Source organism: Hypanus sabinus, chromosome 2 (genome assembly GCF_030144855.1).
Source record: "Hypanus sabinus isolate sHypSab1 chromosome 2, sHypSab1.hap1, whole genome shotgun sequence".
Classification (NCBI taxonomy): Eukaryota; Metazoa; Chordata; class Chondrichthyes; order Myliobatiformes; family Dasyatidae; genus Hypanus; species Hypanus sabinus.
In genome coordinates this window covers 139,626,051-139,649,385 of record NC_082707.1, presented here as the reverse complement: position 1 = coordinate 139,649,385, position 23,335 = coordinate 139,626,051, and the positions used below count along the sequence as shown (strand labels likewise).

General features: G+C 36.5%; 1 protein-coding gene across 2 annotated transcripts in view; it reads right to left on the bottom strand.

Moving 5' to 3' along the window:
- Window positions 1-23,335, bottom strand: part of dph6 (diphthamine biosynthesis 6) — a 255,096-nt gene that overhangs the window by 68,132 nt on the left and 163,629 nt on the right. For both annotated transcript variants that reach the window (XM_059955869.1, XM_059955875.1), the window contains one exon: window positions 10,175-10,420. In XM_059955869.1, the coding sequence (XP_059811852.1) occupies window positions 10,175-10,420 (246 nt within the window). The remainder of the gene's footprint in view (window positions 1-10,174; window positions 10,421-23,335) is intronic.

The window sequence follows — 23,335 nt, the reverse complement described above, 5'->3', positions numbered from 1 at the left end:
AATGGAGGGAGGAAGAAGAAAGGAAATTATTGGCCAGTTAGCCTGACTTCAGTAGTTGGAAGGATGTTGGAACCTATTATTAAGGATGACGTACATGATAAAATAGGCCAAAGTCAGTATGGTTTCTAAATGGGAAATCTTGCTTGACAAATCAATTGGAATTCTTCTGAGGAGTTAAAAGGTAGGATATACAAGAACACTTACTGTGCCATCTCACACCCACACTTTGGATGAACCTGGTGATTAGTAGTTTGCTGAAGGCTGTATCTGTGGCATTCAAGGTGGGTGATCCAGAAGAACATAAGAAGTCCAGGTACAGCCACAGAAGGCTATCTTAAGAGTGAAAAAACAATTGCAATTGACACTAGAGACAAAATTGGATGCACATCAACTCTGGCAGTGCTTGTAGGCCATTACTTCCTACAAAGCAAAACTTGGATGGCAGGAAATATTTCATTCTCAAACGAGCTCGGTGCCTTTTAGGCATGCTTTGAAAGGGAGAACAGAACTACATCTATCTAAATTCCTGCACATCTGGTGACGTGTGATTTCTGTCTCGGGCACCTACGTCAGAACTTCTTTCAAGTGGGTGAACCCTCATAAGCTATCAGACTCTGATATTATACCTGGTAGGCCTCTGAAAACCTGTGCCAACCACCTGGCTGGTGGTGTTCAAGGACATCTTCAATTTCTCAATCAGAGGCTCCCAACTGCTTCAAAAGGGCAACAACCATACCAGTGCCCAAAAAGAGCAGGATGAACTGCCTCAATGACTGTTGGCCAGTCGCACTTACATCTACTGTGATGAAGTGCTTTGAGAGATTGCCCATAGCTAGAATCAACACCTGTCTACACAAGGACCTGGACCCTTTGCAATTCACCTACTGCCACAATAGGTCTACAGCAGTTGCAATCTCTCTGGCTCTCCACTCATCCTTGGAGCACATAGACAATAGTAATATTTAAGTCAAGTTGCAATTTATTGATGACAGCTCAACATTCAAAGCAATCATACCATCAGTTCTAATCAAAATGGTCCAAAACCTGGGCCTCTGTATCTTCCTCTGCAACTGAATCCTTGACTTCCTCACTGGGAGACCACAATCTGTGCAGATTGGAAATAACATCTCCTCAATGACAATCAATACTGCTGCATTCTATTTTTTGATAGAATTTCAGAATTGTGGTTGAAAGTACAATTTCAGGAACAGCTTCTTTCCCTTTGACATCAATTTCTGAAAGGATAATGGACCCATGGACACTTCCTCAGTATTATTTTTCCCTCTTTGCATTACCTATTTATTTTATTTTTTATATATACTTATTATAATTTATAGTTTTGATTACTATGTATTGCAATATACTGCTGCCACAAAACACCAAATTTCACGACATATTCTGGTGACATTAAACCTGATTCTGATTTTGAATTCCTGAATATAAATGGGGACCTTCTGAGTATAAGAGATTTAGATGGGGCAGAATTTGTTAGGTGCATTGAGGAGGGCTTCTTTAATCAATATGTAGGACAGTCCAATGAGAGGTGTTCGGTAATGAGCCTGGCCAGGTAGCTTTCAATGGGTGAGCAGTTAGGGAACAGTGACTACAAATCCTTAAGTTCTAAGATAGCTATAGATAAGAATAAGTATGCATCTTGCAGGAGAGTATTAAACTGGAACAGGCAAGTTATGAGAGCGTTAGGCAGGAACTAGGGAGAGTTAATTAGGAACAGCTGTTTTTGGATAATCCACGACTGACACATGGAGGTTGTTAAAGACCAACTGCAAAGTGTAGAGGACAGGTATGCTCAGTCAGAAAGAAGAACAAGGATGACAAGGTAAGAGAACTTTGGATGTTGACAGAGATAATGAATTTAGTCAAAAAGGAATAAAATGTACAGCTTAGGAAGCTAGAAACAAACAGAGCCCTTGAGGATTATAAATAAGTTTTTAAAAAAAAGAACTCAAAAAGAAAACTAGGAAAGCCAAGAGGGGCCATCAAAAGTCCTTGGCAAGTGAAATTAAAGAGAATCCCAAAGCATTCTATACATATGTACATCAAGGGAAAGAGGACAACTAAGGAGAGGATAGGACCACACAAGGATAAAGGAGAGAACATTAGCTTGGATGTAGATGAGGTCCTTAATGAGTGCTTTACATCAGCATTTACCAAGGAGAAGGATGTGGAGGTCAGGGTGATCAGTGCTGAGTGCACTGATATGCTAGGGCATTTTGGGGTAAAGGAGGAAGTAGTGCTGGCTCTTTTAAAGAGCATTAAGGTGGATGTCCCCAGGGTCTGATTGGATATGCTCCTCCTTATTGAGAGGCAAGAGAAGAGGTTGTTGGGGCCTTGACCAATATACTTGCGTCCTCTCTAGCCATAGGGGAAGTCCTGGAGGACTGGTAATTAGCTAAATTTGTTCCAACATTCAAGAAAGGAACCAAGGATAATCCTGGAAACTGTAGACCGATGAGTCTCAAATCAGTGGTAGAGAAGTTGCTGGAGAGAATTCCTGGGGAGAGGATTTATGAGCAAGTCGAAAACCATGGTCTAAGTAGGGAGAGCCAGAGTGGTTTTGTGCGAGGCAAGATGTATATTATTAACTTGAATGTGTTTTGTGATGAGGTGACTAGGGTGATTGATGAAGGTAGCAGATACAGAAGCCCGAAGGCACATACTCAGCGATTCAGGAATAGCTTCTTCCCCTGTACCATCCAATTCCTAAATGGACATTGAAGCTTTGGACACTACTTCACTTTTTTAATATGCAGTATTTCTGTTTTTGCACATTTTTAAAAAGTCTATTCAATATATGTAATTGATTGACTTATTTATTTATTATGTATTTATTTATTTATTATTATTCTTTTCTCTCTCTGCTAGGTTATGTATTGCAAATTTCACATCACATGCCGGTGATAATAAACCTGATTCTGATTAGAGATGTAGACAAAGTCTACATGGATTTTAGTAAGGTGTTTGACAAGGTTCCTCATGGGAGCTCATCCAGAAGATTAGGATACATCGGATCCTTGGTGAATTAACCTTTGGATTCAGACCTGGCTTGCCTAATAGAAGGCAGAGGGTCTTAAATGTATTTGATGACATAGCCTCAATTGCTTCCCTGGGCAGATAATTCCACAATGATTCACTACTCACTGTGAAAAGCATTGTTCAAAGTTCAAAGTAAACTTATTATCGAAGTATATACACGTCCTTATATACAATCTGACAGAGGGTAACGTCTCATGGATGAGACCTCTGGCATGTCCTCTTTGAATGCAACCATGCCATTCTTTCTGTTTAGTAATGTGACACCTCATTTTCCTTTACCACCTTCTCTATCATGTCTGAAACGTTGAAATCCTGGAACGATGAGCTGACAGTTTTGTCTCTCTCGCAACCATGCCTGTGTAATAGTCACAACATCATAGTTCCAGGCATTGATGTAGGCTGGAATACTCCTTACATTGAAATAAACACACTTCATAATAAGGGGATGAAAACAGTACATTGTATTCCAGCTGTGGTCCTACCAACATCCTGTGCAAATGAAACAAAACATCAATAATACATGATGTGCTGGCAAATATTAGGTCCATTTTATAAAAAAAAAGATTGTAACAGGGTACTTGGAATATGGCAATATGATCAGACAAAGTCAACACAGTTTTATGTCAGGAAATGCAGTAAAGCATTAGATTCTGATAACTCAGTAGAGATTTTAAGGATTTTGCTTTGTGGTAAATAAGGAGGTAGCAGTGAAAATAGCACATTTAGATTTTCAAAAGGTATGTGGCAAAATTTTAAATAAATGTTGATTAAGGTTCTCAGGTTGGGTTCATATTTTTGCTTGGGTAGAGAAATGACTGAAAGACTAAACAAAACATTACAAGGATTATTTTCAGGCTGGTAGACTAACAAAATGTCATTGGGTTTAGTCCTGGGCCCTCAGGTACACACAAATGAAATTCATATCATACTCAGGTTTTTTGCTGATTCAAAGTCATGTGATAAAGTGAGCTGCATTTACGATGCAAACATTCTGTAAAATGTCAAGCAAGTGGACAAAGTGCAGATGAGAGTATAATGTGAGAAAACGTGAAGCTGGACATTTTGATAGAAAGAATAAACTTTCAGTATATTTTCAAATGGCACGAAATGCTAAATGTTAGTGTAAATGGAGAAATTGCAGCAACCACTCATTACACTGACTCTGAGAAGGCATCTAAGGCAGGTTCACATTTGTGATCCTACTAGAAGCGGCACAATAATCTTCCCATTTCTACATTCTATTGCTGAAGGACAATGCTTGGATCTTTAATACAGTGAGCTGCAGGACTGATTTGAAAAGATAAACACAGTGGGTCTAATTTTATATCAGACAATCATAGAAACTACTCAACCGTGAAGCAAACCTTGATGTGCGTTTATGGATTTTTTTCTCTAGAAGATCAGTTACAGAAGATAATTGGCATAAAATAAACCCAAGAGAAATTCCATACATGAGTCTGAAACTAATTGGGGAAGTACACAGATTCTTAATTGCCCTTTCAATTAATACAGAATATTAGCCTGCATAGCAAGGCAACAAGTAAGGATTTTTGATAGCTTAGGTTTATAGTTGTAATGTTAAATCATACTTCATAAATTTGAAACTAAGTCACATTTACATCTTTCTATACCATTCTTACATCAGTCTGAACACCAGAAACATCTTCAAAATCAAAAATCAAAATCAAAAACCAGATTTTACGGTATGTTCAGATGATAGGGTGGTGTAAGCATTCGGTGTAAGATTAATTCTATTCAACACATTTCTTACCAAGTACCACACCTGAATGCAGAAAACTCTACAAACCGAAGGTTCACCATAGATATATAAGGTTTCCATTCTCGACAACCATCCATAAACTGACTTCTTCATTTCTTTGACTTTTTGTAGCTACCAAAATTGTTTTGCTTCAAATACACTTGCTATAATTCTTTCATTTCATTTAATAATCATCCAAGTGCTACCATAATTAATCTATGAATACCATGAAACATTTTCTTATTATTGTCATTATTATCAGCCTGAAAACTGCTTTAAACATCTATGGGAAAATTTGTGTGAAGTCAGGACATTTGTAACTAAGGAAGATCCCGTGGGCAACTCAGAACCCCCTCTTTGAAGCGAATTGAGCTTGGAAACAAGGGACTTTGCAATTCTTACCTGTTCTAGCCTACATATAACTCCATGCCCACCTGTCCCAACCTGCTTCCTCAGTACAGGGACAATAATGTGCAGAAAATAACTGCTTGTATTGCTGGTCAGAAAAATAAAACAAAAACACACATCTTACATCTTTAACAAACGATTTAATTTTTTTATGAACAATTTGTTTCACCACTAGACTTTTTTTAATGCAATTTTTGATTCAGATTAAACTAGGATGGGTGACATTTTAACTGAGAAACTTCAATCCTAGTTGCACCCTGGTAACTAGTGTACAATTAATTATGCATGCTAACAAAATATTGTAAAGATATTTTTATCGTCTGGATGTATGTAGCATTGGGACATAGACCTCTATTCCAAAGACCATCTTCAGTCCCAAAATAAGGTCAAAATCAATAATCTTTTAGAAGTGAATTAGGATCAAATTATTAGCATCATTTTTTAAAGGTTCAATCATCTTCTGGGGTGAGTGAAGTTTTGCATAAATGCAAATAAGGCACTCTTCATTTCTATGGAAGATTTTTCATTTTGTCTAACCAAATTATTGAAAGTTAACAAGCTGAATTACAGAATATGGGGAGATATTATTTCGAAAATGCAGCAGGGATGCATAATTGACATTTTTTATCTGGTCCACTACAACTTTAATTATCTAGAAGAGTTAGGCCACTTGCAAAATTCAAAAGTATGAATTAATAAAGGTATTTAAGCTTTAACTATTCTATACCTATTTGATGACTGCAAAATTGCAAACAAGAAATGTTATCTGATCACATAAGCGGCTTTGGAAGAAATTACATTCCACTTTCGGTGTCATGTAAATGTATTTAGGTCCCCAGTTGTGTTGCTACATTTCAGTTTCCAAGCAACTTTCTGGCAGTGATGACAGTGGCATTAATCACCAAGCTGTGTATTGCAGAAGGATTAGAATTGATTACATTTGTTTGAGATTTATTGATTTTGAAAAGTATTGTTAATTGGGTAATAATGATTGAGTCTTCAAAGTGCAAGTGCATTCTAATTAGCTGAAAGGTCAATTATCAACTAACTTTATGTTTTAGTGCAATGGGAAAATGCCTGATTCAACTATGCTTTTAATAATTATAGAATATCATAAAGTACTCAGCTTCAAAAGGTGAATTTACATCAAATCTCACATTGCAGTGAAGTAATTTGCAGCTTGCAGCAATGCTCCTAGTGATCAGTAAACAAGGATCTCTCCAAAACGATTGCAATGTAACAGTGGAAGTTGAAATTGTCAGTATCTGGGGATTTCACATTCAAACTAACTATAGTGCAAACTTAGATTGTCACCATACTGATCTAGGGTGCAGGTGGGGACTCATGCAGTAACTCATAAAACTAATTTACGATTGGAATAATGCAAAATCAGCAGTCTTGTTTGTGTTGTTGGAGTACTTCAACGGTCAAGTAACCTCAATCATCAGCCAATAACTTTTCAAGTACATGGTACAAATAAGCGATAGCATAAATTTGATTGCTAAATGCAATCACCACAACTGAGCTCAAATAATGCAAAATATAACATGCTCTTCCTTGTGCGTGATGTGCCTTCACAAGAAGGCCCCTGGGGTGACATCAATCACAGGTTTGCCATTGTAGCTGTAATGTGAAAGCATGCAATTGTGATGAAGAAACAGTATGTGCTCCAGCCAGGATAGTAGGCCTTACAAAAAGGAATGACGACCCACACAGATGTTGATTAAGGGGTCAGTCCCTACCCTGCCACTGTGGAGGTGATTGTCAATAGTGATTCTTTTTCTTTTCAATTTGCAACTAACACCCCCTCAGTTTTCTGTTATGTAAGTGGGGTGTGGGAGGTGTTTTCCAACTACTCCATACCTCGCCATGTCCCCTCTGCTGCCATATCATTAAGCTTGAAAGAGTGCAAAGAAAACTCAGAAAGATGTTTCTGGGACTTGAGGACCTGAGTTGTAGGGGTTAAATAGGTTAGGACTTTATTCCCTGGAGCATGGGAAAGTGAGGGGAGATCGCATAGAGGTATACAAACTTATAAGGGGTATAGATAGAGTGAATGCATGCAGATTATTCCCCTCACGTTAGTGAGACTAGAACTAGAGGTCATGGGTGAATGATGAAATACTTAAGGGGCAACTTACTTCACTCAGAGGTGGTATAACTAGGAACGAACTGCCAGCAGAAGCTGGACATGCAGGTTCAATTGTAATATTTACAAATATGTAACAATACAAGTTGCAAAACAATATAATTTCATGACCTATGCCAGTGATATTAACCTGATACTGAATAGATTGGATAGATACATGGTTGAGAGTGGTTTGCAGGCTATGATTTGGGTGTAGATGGACAGGACTAGGCAGAAGCCCAGGCCAGCATGGACAAGGTGGGCAGAAAGACCTGTTTCTGTGCTCTATGAAGTCTGCAGTGAGGCACAGAGTCCACTCCCTCATCCGACCTGAAACCTGCAATATTAGAGTTACACAACCTGCATTGTGTTTTTGCTTAGAATAGCTGAATTAAGAATCAGCTGAATCCATAGCACATTATGCCGGTGAATTTACACACGTAAATGCCATGTATGATTCTCATAATTATGAATGGTAACTATGTTCAACTGTTCAGAAGGACCACTATGCCATTCATAAGGACAACCTTTTGCATGTATTATGCATTTCAAAATCTCATCCACAATGCAATGGAAGAAAATGGAAAGGCTCTATGGGGAGCATCAATTTAGCACGTTTCTGTGCATCAATATCTAATTTCCATTTCTTGACCTGTAATATGGCATTTACAGCTTATTTCAATGGTTTGAAACAGTCAGTGTAAATTAATCTCTCCAGATTTGTAGCAGATTCAGATTAATTGTGATCTGTGCAAAAATGCACTCATGAAGTTTTGCCTAGAAAATGGCTCTAAATGCCTTAGTAATTTCTCCATGCATTTTGAGACACACAGCACCACCAATCTTCTAACTTTTGCTCACACCTTTGTGGCCAACAGCTTGTTATGTAGTCATTCTGCATCTGCCAACCAAATCTGAAGTGCAGAAAAACATTATGTGGAAAATCTTTGGGAGCACACGCTGGAGCATGGAATAAGTCTGCAAATGAAATACTAATGAGAGCTGTGAAATCTGCAGCCAACATAGTCATGAAAATTAATAGAACAATATTTACTGTATATTCTGCTGTTGCTGAGAGAGTAGAACTATAATTGCTGCTGAAGGGAAGGCATGAAAACTGAAAGCAGTTTCAAAGATATGTCCTTGCTGACTATCTAATAAAGAGCCACATGAATTTTGAATGAATTCAAGGACACACACATCTTTTTTGTAGCATGCATTATCGCTCATCTACCCATATTACAAAATTCAAAAATTAAATGTTGCTCTTTTGGGTTTTAGTGAATGAAGGCAGAACTAATTCACATTCTGCTCAAGGGTTCCTGAACTGTAGAATTGACTTGATCCTGAAATACACTGCTTCAATAACCTAGGCCTGATCCTGTTCTCTGGTTGTCTGTGTGGAGTCTGCAAAATCTTGCAGTGAGAGCATGCATTTTCCTGAGTGCTCCATTTTCTACACATATCTCAACCAAGGCCTGGATGATAGGTTAAGTGGCAAGAATAAATTATCCCTTGTATAAATGGTAGTAAAAGGATTAGGGAGTGGTTAAGGGGGCACGTGAGTGAGAATGGAATTACAAGGAAAGATGGGACTGCTGTGAAAACCAGCATAGACTTAACATGCAGATAGTCTCCTTGCACGACATAAGGAAATTGTGAATGAAAGGACATTTAGATACTGAAACCAGGAACCTATCTTAATTGGATATAAACAAAATTGAACCACAATGAGGAACGATTTCTCAATTTATCCTGTTATACATACTTAAGAATTTTCCTTTTTAAGAACACTTGTGCTTAAATGAAGGTGTAAGAATGAACAAACTATTTCCCTGTTTCATTTCCAGTACTGTTATCAAAAATACCAAGGCTAAATGTTATACCCCGAGGAACTTGTCTGACGCTAAAACCTGAGCAAATGTGGTTCTGATAATTTTCGATGGTCTGCTGGCATAGATCAATATTAGAACTTAACTTCCAGTTTAGCAGATGAGATGTGACTTGGAGTCACAGTTTAAAATGAAAGAAACCTTTAAAATTGCCCCAAGGCATCACATTAGTTGTAGAACATTAGGCTTTAGTGCTCAGGATTTAAGTGAGGTTCTCAGCTTTAAATGTATTTTAAACTCATTCGGTATCAGACAGGAAAAATAATAGACCCTGAATTTAACTGCACATTAACATAGTGTGGAAGCTTTTGATATTATATTGGGAAAGGGGAAGAAATAAAGACATCCAGTCTCACAAATCAGTCATTAAGAACCTGCCATTATGAAAATCCTAGTCTCTTCATGGTCTTTCTGATAGAAAACTATAAAGAACAGAATAACCACACAAATAAGGTGGGAAATCAAGAAGCAATCTGAAAAAAACAAGCGCTAATTTCAAATGAGCATCTAAAGCTCAAATTCTTAACATTCTTATGTGATTTCAAATGTAGTTCACAAAATATTATCTTTTCATGGACCCAGAACACTGCATTTCTACAGTCTGAAACCTTTAAGAATTGTATTAAAATTTTAAGATCACAGCAAAATTATGATAATTTTTTTGCATTACAGATTTCAATCTCTGGACCATTTATCTCCTTTTTCCTGTAAACAGTATTCTTCATCAGGTGCAACTGAAAACAATTATTAAAGATTTTTTCTATCTTGAATTAATAAAGAACCATCAAAGTAAATTAATTATTTTGGGATTTAGGCATTGGCTATTTGACTTGTTTTAATAATATTAAATGCAAATGGAATTTAAATTAAATTTAGAATTGCTTCAGAGTACTACTTTGCAAGTGGAAGAAACACAGTAACACCAATTCTTACCTCCTCTAGGTGTCCCTTTAATGCCTTTTGCCAGACATTTTGAACAACAGAGATATATTTCTTGTCTGTGACATAACAGTTTGCCAGCAAGACATTGCTTAATTTTGTTCCACTTTTCATTGCTTCAAGAATTTTCTGGACATGGCTTAGAGAAAGTGTGGCTTCAGCTTTGACTCCTCCTGTGACAAGCTGCATGGTGCATGGGACCAATCCAATCTGACCCGCACAAAATATATCATCTCCAATCTAAGAGGATGAATACAATTAATTAGCCCCAGATACCAAGAACAAGATGTTTAAAAACAACAAATATATTGAAAAGATTTATATTAAAAACTTTGAAGTAGAAATTAGTTTTCTGATGCACATGATAAACACAATTAACATTATAACCATTCCATTCAGTTTATGAAGTTTAATTTCATTGACAGAATTTCAGAATTAAGGTTTAAAGTAGAGTTATTAATACATCCCACATTTAAAGTTCAAAGTAAATTTATTATCAAAATACATGTCAGAATATACAATCCTGAGATTCGTTTTCTCGCCTGCATAGTGAATAAATCTACAATAGAATAATAAGCACAATAGAATCAATGAAAGACCACACCAACTGAGTGTCCAATCAGCATGCAAAAAAAGTGCAAATACAAAAAGAAAAAATAATAAATAAATAAGCGAGAAATATCGAGAATATGAAATGAAAAGTCCTTGAAATGTAGTCTATAGGTTGTGGAAACAGTTCAGTGATGTAGTAAATGAAGATGAGTGAAGTTTTCTCCTTTAATTCAAGAGCCTGATGGTTGGGGGGGGGGGGGGGGGGTAATAACTGATCCTGAACCTGGTGGTGTGACTTGAGGCACCTGTATCTTCTTCCTGATGGCAATAGTGAGAACAGAACATGACCTGGGTGGAGGAGGTCCCTGATGATAGATGCAGTTTTCCTGAGACAATGCTCTGTATAGATGTGCTCAATAGTACATATATTGTTGAATGATATTCTACCTTTGTGCTTGTATACATGCATGAACATTTGAACTTTTGTACATATTGTGGAGAACCTCATGCACACTGATAGAGCAGCTAACTTTGCTCAATACTCCAGACACAGCTATAAAATGTTTTGCATCCAAATCCTTTACCAATGAAAACTGTGTTAATATTTGCAAAATATTATTTATTCCTACCTTTTCTTTTGTAAAACACATTTTTCTATTCAAGATACACAGAATTGTGCAAAAGTCTTAGGTTTCCTAGATGCTTTATATAAATTTTGCTTTCTTCTGTATTAGTGTGTTAGTAGAAAAGAGCAAATTTTAAAATTCCAAACATACATTTTCCTAAAAATTTAATGTTAGATTTTTTTTGTAATTTGTAGAAGAATGTAGCATGTTAAATAATATATCACTTTTCAAATTGGTATATAGCCCAGTGCATGATTTAAAAAAATATCAAACAGGATGCTGATGATCAATTATATATCAAGTTGAATGAACTAAACTGATTAATTGGAACACAAACGGGTGTAGAAGGAATCGAAGGACAACAAAACTAAAATGTGAAGATGTGGCAGATGTGACAGTTTAACCTTTATATCATCAATTCCTACATCATGTTAAGAGTGAGCATAGCAATGAGACACAAGGTGGTCATTCTGTATCAGCAAGGTCTCTCCCAAGCAGACATTTCACAGTAGACAGGAGTTTCAAGATGTGCTGTCCAAACTCTTCTGAAGAAGCACAAAGAAACAGGCAAAATTGAAGACTAGAAATGCAATGGTTGGACATGGAAACTGCAGAAAGGAGATACATCAAACTGACGTCCCTTCTAAGTCAGAAGAAGACCAGTACTGCTATCAGCTCTGAACTCAGAGAAACCAATGGAACTCAAGTACGCCCCCTCTACAGTCCAGAGAAGTCTTATCAGAAGTGGTCTTCATGGAGGAGTTGTTGCCAAAATAGCATTCCTGTGAAGCGGAAACAAAGCCATAAGCCTCGCCAATGGACAAAAATACAAGGACTGGGGCACTGAACAATGGCAGCAAGTGCTCTCGAAAGACAAGTCAAAATTTCACATTTTTGGCTCAAACAGGAGGCAGCTTGTCTGTAGAAGAGCAGGAGAGCGCTACAGGGATGAGTGTTTGGAGCTGACAGTGAAGCACGGTGGAGGTTCCCTGCAGGCTCAGAGTTGCATTTCTGCAAAAGCAGTTGGTGATTTGATCAGAATTAGTGGAATCCTCAATGCTGAGAAGTACAAGCAGATTCTCATTCATCATGCAATACCATCAGGGAGGTGTCTGATCTGTCACAACTTTATTCTGCTGCAGGACAATGACCCAAAATGCAGGGCCAAGTTCATAATGAAATATCTTCAGTGAAAATAAGAACATGGGAGTTCTGCGACAGATGGTATGGGCTCTACAGAGCCCTGGTCTCAACATCTTTGAGGCTGCCTGGGAGTACCTGGAGAGATAGAAGCAAGCAAGATAACCAGTCTGCAGAAGAACAGTGTCAAGTTCTCCAAGATGCTTGGAACAACCAGCCATCTAATTTGATAAAACTGCATGACAGTGTACCTAAGAGATTTGATGCAATTTTAAAGGCAAAGAGTGGTCACACCAAATATAGATTTAATTTAGTTTTTTACTGCTCTTTATAGATTTTTTGATATTTAGAAGCTTTTCATTTAATTTTTTTAAAGCATGTTCACTCAAATTCTGTAGAATTTTTACATGTGCCTAAGACTTTTGCTCAGTACTGTATATAGAAAGAATTATGACTGTGGGAAAATTTCCGGTGCACTTTTAAGTAAATTGCTTAATTACTTTCACTGAAATATGAAGCCAAGTAATGAAGAGATAGGTGCCCATTTACTATATTCAACAATTTGCTTTTTTTGCTAAAGAAAGTTCCAAGAAATTTTCTTGAGGCTAATTTTTCAAACTTTGAATGAGGTTGAAATGTGCATGGACAGTCCTAAGCAAACATAGTACACACTATATAGCTGAAAAAGGTTTTTTTTTTGCATTTCTCATCATCTCATGTAAAAGGACCATGATATTTCAGGCTGACATTAAAGAACACAGACTGCCAACGCAATGCATCTCAAACACAAAGTTGCAGACAGAATTATGTGCATTTATGCATGTTTGTCTGCTAGGGCTTTATTAGAATGTGAAGATTCCCTATACACTGGAGAAGAAAAGAGTTAATTAAATACAAGTGTTGATTTAAATCTGTTACACCAAATCAGAAACTAAGTAATGTGAACATAATGTCAGTGGACAAATATTCAGAAGTCACAATAAGTCAGTGAGGAAATTGCCAAGAAATGTCTTCAGGCAGGCAATATTTGAAGGTGGAATGTACCACCACAGGGAATGGTGAGGCAAAAGTAGAGATGCATCAAACAGCATGATTCATTTGATACAATATTAGAGGATACCTTACTGTCTTTAGCTGAAGAGCAAAAGGTGGTGGTGATATGGGACACCAACATCAACACAGTAATGCTTAGCCACTCAGCATGTTTTGATGCTGTAAATACTTTGAAATAACAGATATAAAAAAGATGGGCTAGATTATACAAAGAAATACTGACACCACTGAAGCTTTCATGTTGTTGCTACTCTTTACTGGTAATTTCTTATTGATGCTCTCTGGGCAGCAGATGAGTGTGAACTGAAAACCATCAGGCACTTTAAACTGGGGAATCTGTTGCTGATCCTGTTCAGATTTAGACCTGACAGAGGAAAAGCCACTCCCATCACCTGAGAAGACAAATATAGCTCAATGAACTAGATAATAGCTAATTCACATATCATGAATTAATTGAGGCAAAGTCTTTTCTCCCAAATAGGAGTTGGTCTTTTTCTATCAAGGTCTTTGCTGCTTTCTCAAGGGGCATCAGAAACAAATCCAGAATATTTTTAAAGTAGTATTAGATAGATTCTTGAAAAGCAAGGAAAGGAAAGGTTACTGAGAGTAGTTAGGAATGTAAAGTGGATATCAGAACTGTATTGGCCCTGATTTTAAAGAATGCTATGTGCTCTACACTTGTTCCTACATATACTTGACTTACTGTTGTTGGTAAATATTGAATAAGTGTAACGTTTTTCTTCCCATTCCTTTCTTCCAACCAATGCTATGCTGAACTTACTCCCATTTCACCCTCTCGGCCTATCCCCTCTTCTCCAAACATTCACAAGATAAGCAATCTGCAGATTTCATTATTAGACATCCTGATCATTGAAATAGTGCTTCTTTAGCTATCCATAACTGGCCATTTCCAGAACAGAACTTTGTACAAGGAAAACAATATTTGTTTCTGGTGACCTTTTTTTCCCATTGAGGTATCCGAAATTCATTCTTACTGTGTGTATATCTATCTACCTTTAAAAATTATATTATCCTCTTCTCAAATAACATGCTTAAAGCACCTGCTTTTCAAGGGTAATGGTTTAATCAGTAACAAATTAAAATGTATCTTATTAATGCTGCAAGCTGTTTGAGTTATCCCTGCTATCCCAATAGGTCACAGGTTCACATAAGACCCATTGACCTGTTGACCTGTCAGTCAAATACTTGCTTACGAGATGCTGCCAATGTAAATAACCACAAGTGACAATGTGCTAATTGCTGGCCTCTGCAAAGCCATGTAACCTTCTGACCTTAGGGTAGACCTCAATGGCTGGATCAATTAGAACCTCAAGCAAAGAACCCATACTGATACACAAGGTTAGAAAGTCTCTTTATAACAAGATTAGGGATGCTAAATTTGTATCCTCATTGGTAAATAATCCAAGCTTTTCAGGTTCTATTAGTATGTTATTGGCTGCATATACAACCATTTATTTTTTTTCTCTCATTACATTACGGCAATCTGAAACAGAATAAACAGTGATCAAGATTACAATTCATAATCACACACAATGCCTGTGAGCCATAAGCTCAATGTGTTGTGAATGACTATACTTTACCCCACTCAGAAGACTAAAATTAGTAAATGAAATGCAAACTAAAATTATCTTAATTCAATAGCTTCTGATTCAGAAATTAATAATTAGTATAATTATACAACCAGTTTCTACAGCTCTTGGTAATATGTTTTTAATGAGGCAGCCGTGGTTGAAGCTTGCGAAAATCAAATTATGTTTTTCATTAAAAGGACTCAATTTTCAAAGCCTTCACCCATTTAGCATTCAGAGACTTTCCTTTTATTAAACTCAGCAGTTTACCTGTAATGCCAAACCATCTTCTTATTTTACAAGTCAATCAAGATAAACCATCACCTATTTTGATGAAATATAATAAAAGTAAACAATCTGATTCAGTATTAAAATTTCCATTTGTAATTGAATGGGTGAAAAAGTTTTTGTGCAGAGTTTATGAGCTACTCTTGTATGGAATTTGACTATACAAATGGAGACCTGTGTTCAAATGCTGGTCTTTAATGACAAGGTCAACAGCCAACTGGGTCTTGATGAACAAAAAGGCCAATATCTTACTACTTAATCAATAAATATCAAGGATGGGAGAGGAGGAAGGACTGGGGAAAGGAGGAAGAGGGAGAGTAATAAAGAAGAAAAAGAGGAAGGAAGGGAGGCAGGAAAGTATCAAGGACTGGAAGGCAGAAAGAAGGCAGGGAAAATGGCAATCAGGAAGAATGTAAATGTCAATAATCTCCAAGAAAAAATTACTATCGACAGAAATTTGTGTATAGTAATACTAGAAAAAATGCAAAGTGCCTCTTTATACAATTTGTCATCAACTATCAGTGAATTGATGTGACTACAACATGAAACAGTAGAATTTCCAACACGTCAACGAAAACCCAATGACAAATTTTGAAGTACCCAATTGCGGAGATAAAAGCAGAAATCAGTAAGTTGTTTAGAAATGCCCCTGAACAAGCCAAATAAAATAGAAAATGAATCAATGCTCCCATCTCAAGAATGAGCTGTGAATTTTAAATCTAAGTATTAATTGTCTTTTTAATATGTTTTGACCAATTAAAAGTAATTAAGTTTAATTTAGAAAAATATCGTAGAAATGTATCTATATCAATTAATTTCAGCTTCTTGAACATGTTATCTTTTTGCGTAGATATTACCTTTAAGTTTGGTTAGAGTCCAAGTGTTTTCTAGTTATGTGATATGGATAACCATTCTTCCCATCTGGACCTGACTTAGGTTTGAATTAAAAGCTAAACTCTCCTTCCCTTCTCCTCACTTGCCTCTGGCGTTCCGCCCTTTCCCTTTGTCCTATCTGATTCTTTATTCTTCAGCCCTTTACTATTTCCACCTAACTCACCTCCTAGCTTCTTACTCCATCACCCTTCCCACACACACCCAACTTTCCCCCTCCTGTCTTCACTTATCACCTGCCAGCCTGTACTTCCTCTCCCCTCCCCTCCATCCCATCTTCTTATTCTGTCTCTTCCCCATTTCTTTCCAATCCTAACAAAGGGCCTCAGCATTCCTTTCTATAGAGCTGTCTGACTTGTTAAAGTTCCTCCAGCACTTTGTGATGTTGCTCTGGACTTCCAGTATCTGCAGAATCTCTTTGGTTTAAGCTAAATTCCAAGTTTCTCAGGCTCACACCCAGAGCACCAGATTGCCCCACCAGCAGATAATGTATTATCCTTATAGTGCTGGAAAGTAAAAGTGGATGGTTTAAAAGATTAAATATTAGCTTTATTTGTCAAATGTACATCGAAACATTGGAACGTACAGTGAAATTAGTTTGTGTTAATGATCTACACAGTCTGAGGATGTGCTAAGGGCAGCCCACAATTGTTGCCCAGCTTTTTGCACCACAACTTACTAACCCTAACTTGTATGTTTTTGGACACCAGAGGAAACTGGAGCACTTGGAGGAAACCCGCATGGCCACGGGGAGAAAGTATAAAGCTCTTACAGACTGCCACGTAAATGGGATGATCGCTGGCAATGTAAAGCATTTCGCTAACCACTACGCTGCCATGCCACTGATTTAAAGGTAATTGAGTTTAAAGCAAATAGAACAAAATAAGGGAAACATGAATATAACAAAAAAATAAAGTTTTTACAGCCACTAGTGACAACAATGTTATGTACAGTACCTCACAGTAAAGGGAAATTATATATAATGATAAACCTTCAAACATACAAAGGTACACTTATTCTCAAACTGTAACTAAAGTAACTTAAGATCAATATTGCAATTTGTGTACTGTCGTGAAACATTAGAACGATTTAGAAGGAATCAGACGTGTTCAATGAAATAAAAGCTCTTTTACCACATCTTGAGTAGTGTCAGCTTTATAAATTTTGTTTTCTTTTATTTGGTACTTTATTACTATCTACTTGTGACCTAGATTTTCGGATTTCTGTCCCATTGTGAATCTTTTGCAATTTTGGATGCAATTCCAGTTACTGGTGATGGTAATACTTGTTCAAATACACTCCAATTCATTTATTCTCATTTGTCCCTGTGTTGAAGGAAGGCGATGGTTTTGTGGTGGTTGGAAAGAGGAGCAGAGAGGCACTCTAGATCTGAGAGTGGTTGGACAAATGGAGAAAGAGGTCTGAAATGATCAAATGGTGTAGGATTAAGATGTTGGATAGATAGCAAGAAAAGAGAAGGCAAATGTGTTCACAGGTCGAGCTTATGGTGAAGCAAATATACAGTGAAAAGCTTGCTTGCTGCAGCGTTACAGAAATGTTGGGACATACAACAGGCTATAATTTATACAAGACAGTAAAGAGACCGAAAAAAAGGACTTTATAAAAACAAGGCCTTTTTCCAAACAAAGACATAATCAGAGCCAAGTCCATAGCATTGTTCTGGATTTTCTACTTCTCTCATTAATTCTGAAGTTCTTTCTGTTTGATTGGTACTTTCCGTTGAATAGCCAAATGCAGCAAGAATAGAATTTCAAACATGAAAGAGCAGCCAAGATAATTCTATCAACACTTTCCTACTTCTCCTTCCAGCTTACCATTGACATAAGTGATTGTTTTATTTCACACAGCCTGAAATAATGGTCATCGAAGCAACAATTCAACTTATTTAACTATCATGTTGGGTTTATTACATTCTTCCAAATGCATTCAAATTTCATATCAGAAGTCAGGTATACATGAACTTGGAAATATATCATTCACTTTTTCTAAGTAAAAACGATAGGTAAGCTGCAAGTACACTTTGCAACTTACACTGGGTGCAGAGTTTCAGATCGATGCTGGTATGATGGAGTAAGCAAAAAGATACCTTGTGGTTTTCAACAATCTTGCTTAAATTGAAAGTAGGAGAGATATTAATGATTTTGACTGAAAAAGCCTTAGAAATTCATCATAGATCAAAAGCAGCAAGGCGATTTAGAGTTCAATCCGGGGGGCTAAGTTACTTATACCAGCTCGGGCAGGGCAAAGCACACTTAGCTCAGTAGAGCACTACTTTACAAAGAAACTTGGAGATAATGTTCAATCCTCACCGTGCATTAAAGCAGATTATTCAGGCTTATTTATAAAAACTGGAGATTTGTGCAAGGAATTGAGCACTGGCTGCCACAAAACAGATATGCAACAAAGGATTAATAACTATAGAGCAGAATGGGAGGAAGAACATTGTCGAGCAAAAAATCATTCAAAGACAACCAAACATATTAAATGAGAGACTGCTTGGATAAATCATTATCCAAAGATTATAGTTGGTTGATGCAGATTATAAAGGTTCATGGCCAATTTTTAAGAGTACTGCAATTAGAAATAAGCCCTCAGCCTACTCTTGAAATGAAATATTCCCCTATTTCCAATTTGAACTGTGGAACAAACACAGAATCACTAAACCCACGTTTCATCTGCAAATTGGTGGAGATTGCCAGATAGCTTGACAGTAAAAATCCATCTAATGTTGAATTCATTGATCCCCCTTTCCCTTCACTCATCTAGAATATACTGCATGCCAAGCTCAAACTTATTTGATGCAGGTGCTCCAATTTCTGATACGCAACATAAGATTGCATAGTATTGCAGGAAAGCTTTTCCTGAATCTCCTATTATGAATTCCTTAATTAACAAGCCTTACTAATTACTTGAGCATCTTTCACAAATTCATGATGCCACATTGTTTTTAACTGAGCAATCAATTTGCCATTTTATTTACATTTAATCCCCATACTCAAATTGAATGAAACTGAAACTGCACCATTTTACTTGCAATACAGATTTCTCAGTGCCTTGCTGGTAGGGTGTTGGTTACTGTAAATGGAGTTGAGGAATGTGTGTGAGAGAACGTCCACAGTGAAAGGTTTTCTGAATACAAGGAGATATGGATTGGAATCAGCCAGGATGGACTTGATGGGATATATGATTTCCTTAGTGTCTCATCTGGTAAGTGACAACTATGAAAGGGAAATATGGAAATAGGATAGAAACTATACACTCAGATGGTTTCCATCTCACCTCTGTAATCTACATGGATAAAGCAAACCACGCCTTTGTAAGAGATCAGTGTCGCCATGTTTAATGATGTTCAAAAAGGGGTGTAATATTTTATTACAATTATATGTTGAGAAAATATAAATTCTGCAAACTCTATTTAACACTTTTTTAAACTCATATCATCTTGCAAACAAAAGTTGCATTTTAATTAAATATCTAAAATTCTGAGTTAAAAATAATATCCTAAGCCTTGATTAAAACGAATGATTACTTCACTAAAACGGAAAGTTCTTGAAAATAAACTTACACGCCCAAATTTATTTTAACAAATGAAAGATGGTTATATATGACTAATAAAGTTTCTGGATAAAGAAAACATGATATCTACTCCTAAACACACAGGATTCTGCAGATGCTGGAAATCTTGAGCAACTCAGCAATTTCCCCCAGCATTTTGCTTGTGTTGATTTCCACTCATTTTTCTGAAACACATTTAAACCTAAACTGGACACGAAACATCAAGTACTGAATTCATCTTTAAGTGAAGCGGAAGTCCCTGTCAATCTGCTGTAGAATTACGCCTTCAGACAGAAGCAGCAGCATCACATCACGTGTGTATGAGAAAGTAATAGTTATAGCTTTTGCCCACAAAAGTGAAGACGCCCACAATTCTTCAATAAGCAATATATTCAATATTTTTACAACTGTTTATTTTATTAAAAACAACTATTCAGCACTTTCTTACTGTTCTGTTCATCGAGTACCATGTCCTTTTTTTAACAAATGGATGTAGAAGAAACCTGCCTCCCAGATCATGTTTCCCATGATACTGTGCCTGTCCATCAAATTTGGCTGTCAACTTTGATGCATTTTTCAGAGCAACAGTACAAGCTTAAATTACTATGACTGCAAACCATAAATGAGAACCTAGTGCTTTGAAACCATCAGATCAATCAGAAGATCATTTATTTGGAAGGGTTATTTGGTAAAGTGAGAGCTGTACATCAACTATCCGCAACTGAGGGCTGAGGCAGCAAAACGACAACAACAAATTGTCATTGGCATTCCATTTATGAACCTTCAGACAGCATCAGAGTTCTGTTTGGCGGGAAACCAGATAAGGTCAGACTTTCACTGAATATTTCTTAACAAGCTACCATCAAAAGAAGTTATGATTTGAATAAAAAGGCTATCACTCCTTAATTTCAATATCAAAGGGATCCGCTGTGAACTCCCAGTGCAGAAAAAAATCTCCCAAAGCTGCATCAGGCTTAATAATCTATTATTTAGGATTTATTTTAGGTTGATTGGAATAAAAAAAGCTGTGCTGCTCTAAAACCACAAATGAAATAGCACGAAGAAAAGAATGACATTAACATACTATTAATAGTTCAAAAGAATGATATGACACACCAATCAAATTTGTTAATTGACTGTCAATGATCTGTCCTTAAAAATATAACATGACTGCATAATGCAGCTCTAAATCTGACAGGAAGACAGTTACATTTGCATCAGTCTTATAAACTAATCAACAATCAGAATGTAATGCACATTTTTATTATGTTTGATATTTATTTAAATATACATTGTTTATGCACTGACCACTGACAGTGTGTGAACAATTCATCTCAATCATTATTGATATTAAGATAATCTCTATTAAAAGTTCAATATTTAGTCTTTTTTTTGCATTACATCAAATACTTTGGGATTCGGGGGGGGGGGGGGGGTTGTAATCTTTTCTTAAATGAATTTTTGTAAATGAAAAAAAGCCAATCAGCCAATTTGGTTTTTAACTTCATCTTGAAGGCATACACATTACAAACATGGTATGCATACACATTTGTTGGAAGTTTTCTGGAAACTCTTTAAAAACAAACTCAACAGGATAATAACTTACAAATATTAAAATTGCCATGGGGGATTAGGGGAGGGAAGAGAAAGTTGCCTCTGGAGATTTTCATCTAGTTTAAAACTGCATCTATGCTTTTACTGTAACAAATTTAACCCTATGAGCGCTGGATATCTCCAATAGATACACAATTGTGATGTCAGAGTATGCATAAAATTAACTAAGGAATCAATGGCAAGATTCACTCTTTATTTTAACATGCTCTTTATATTGTTTAGAATCCTGTGTTTGCATTGAGTTAAAAAGAATCCTTCCAATTTAAGGCTTATTAGCTGATATCACCTGAGTTAAGAAAGTACAGTAATAAGTCTTAACAGATTATATAAGTCAACAAATTCCTCCACTCTATATAAAGACAAATTTCCTAATACCCACAACCTAAAACCCTCCTCCTCCACCCCAGGCTTCCTATCTACTCCTGTCTGTGACTTCTCAAGTGTTCTGCCCCTACAGGAAGCCAAGGCTGTCAATCACGTTGGTTTCCCTGTGGAGATCCTTCTGGGGAAAAAGGATACCCACTGTGATGTGTAAATCACACGCTGCGTAATGAGTCCCAGTGTTCAAAGTTTCCTAAGCAAACCCTTTGACCTCGCTACATTGCAACCATTCACAAAATCATTAACCACATCATCACCACCCCCATCCCCAGTAACCTGTAAAATACCCACAAAATTCACATCAGTTAAGTCCAGCCCATTGATTCTCTTTCTCCTACCACAGATGCTGCCTGACTTGCTGGACATTCCTAGAATTTTCCATTATCTAACCCCTTTGGCGGAATGCTCATTATACTGTGCATTAAAGGATCCAATTCCACAAAGTTAGAGTAGTGGTCTAAATTATTCAACAATGCCATGTCTGAATGAAGCAAATAATTATTTTTCTGCAAAATATTACAATAATTTTGAAGCTAACTTAAGCATGCAAGAGGACTGGTACTTTTGAAACCATTCTTTATTTTTTTTCTTTTATACTTTTAACCATATTACACAGGTACACTTTAGGAATAACTTCAGTAAGTATCTGAATGACTACACACACACACACACACACACCTATGGCACTCAATTAATTTCAAAAAGGGAAATGAAGTAATTTATTTCTATACCTGGACTCCAATGTCACCACATCAAACACAACTATTTTAATGCAGTGGATGTAGGGATCATTTAACATATTTTACTACAATTGAAATGACTGAATTTGAGTTTTATATTATTTAGACCTTTAAAGAGGTACAATTTGCATTTAAGATGTGATTGCTGACACCTGAGGCGTACATTTAACAACATTCATCAGTATTTTTAATAGCTTTACTCCATGTCAAAATAGATTATATGAAGGTATGCATTAAACCTACAAAATATTAATCAGAATGTATTTGCAAAATGTATTTTGTCAACATTATTAAATGCAAATAACAGTTTGCTAGAATGGCAATATTTTTTAATTTCCCAGCCTCCATCAATGTTGCATTTCTAGAGAAAACATCTCTCAAGACCTATGAAGAATAGCATGATATTTACTGAAATAATAGAGTATTAGTACTGAGAGGCAGGACTGAAGGGAAAGGGGATGATAATGATGGAGGACCTGTAATGGTTAAGGTAGAAAATTAGACATTCCTAATCAAGGTCCAAACAATTATCAATCCAGTGGCCTGGGCCAATAATTGGAGTCATGCTTTCAAATACTATTATGCCAAAATAGAGAACTAATGCCAGTAAACATAGCAATTAAACTACCCAAATTCCATAACATTCAACCTGATACCTTAATGTTCTGTGCAAGTGAGAAAGGTGTTATCTGAGGGCAAAACACA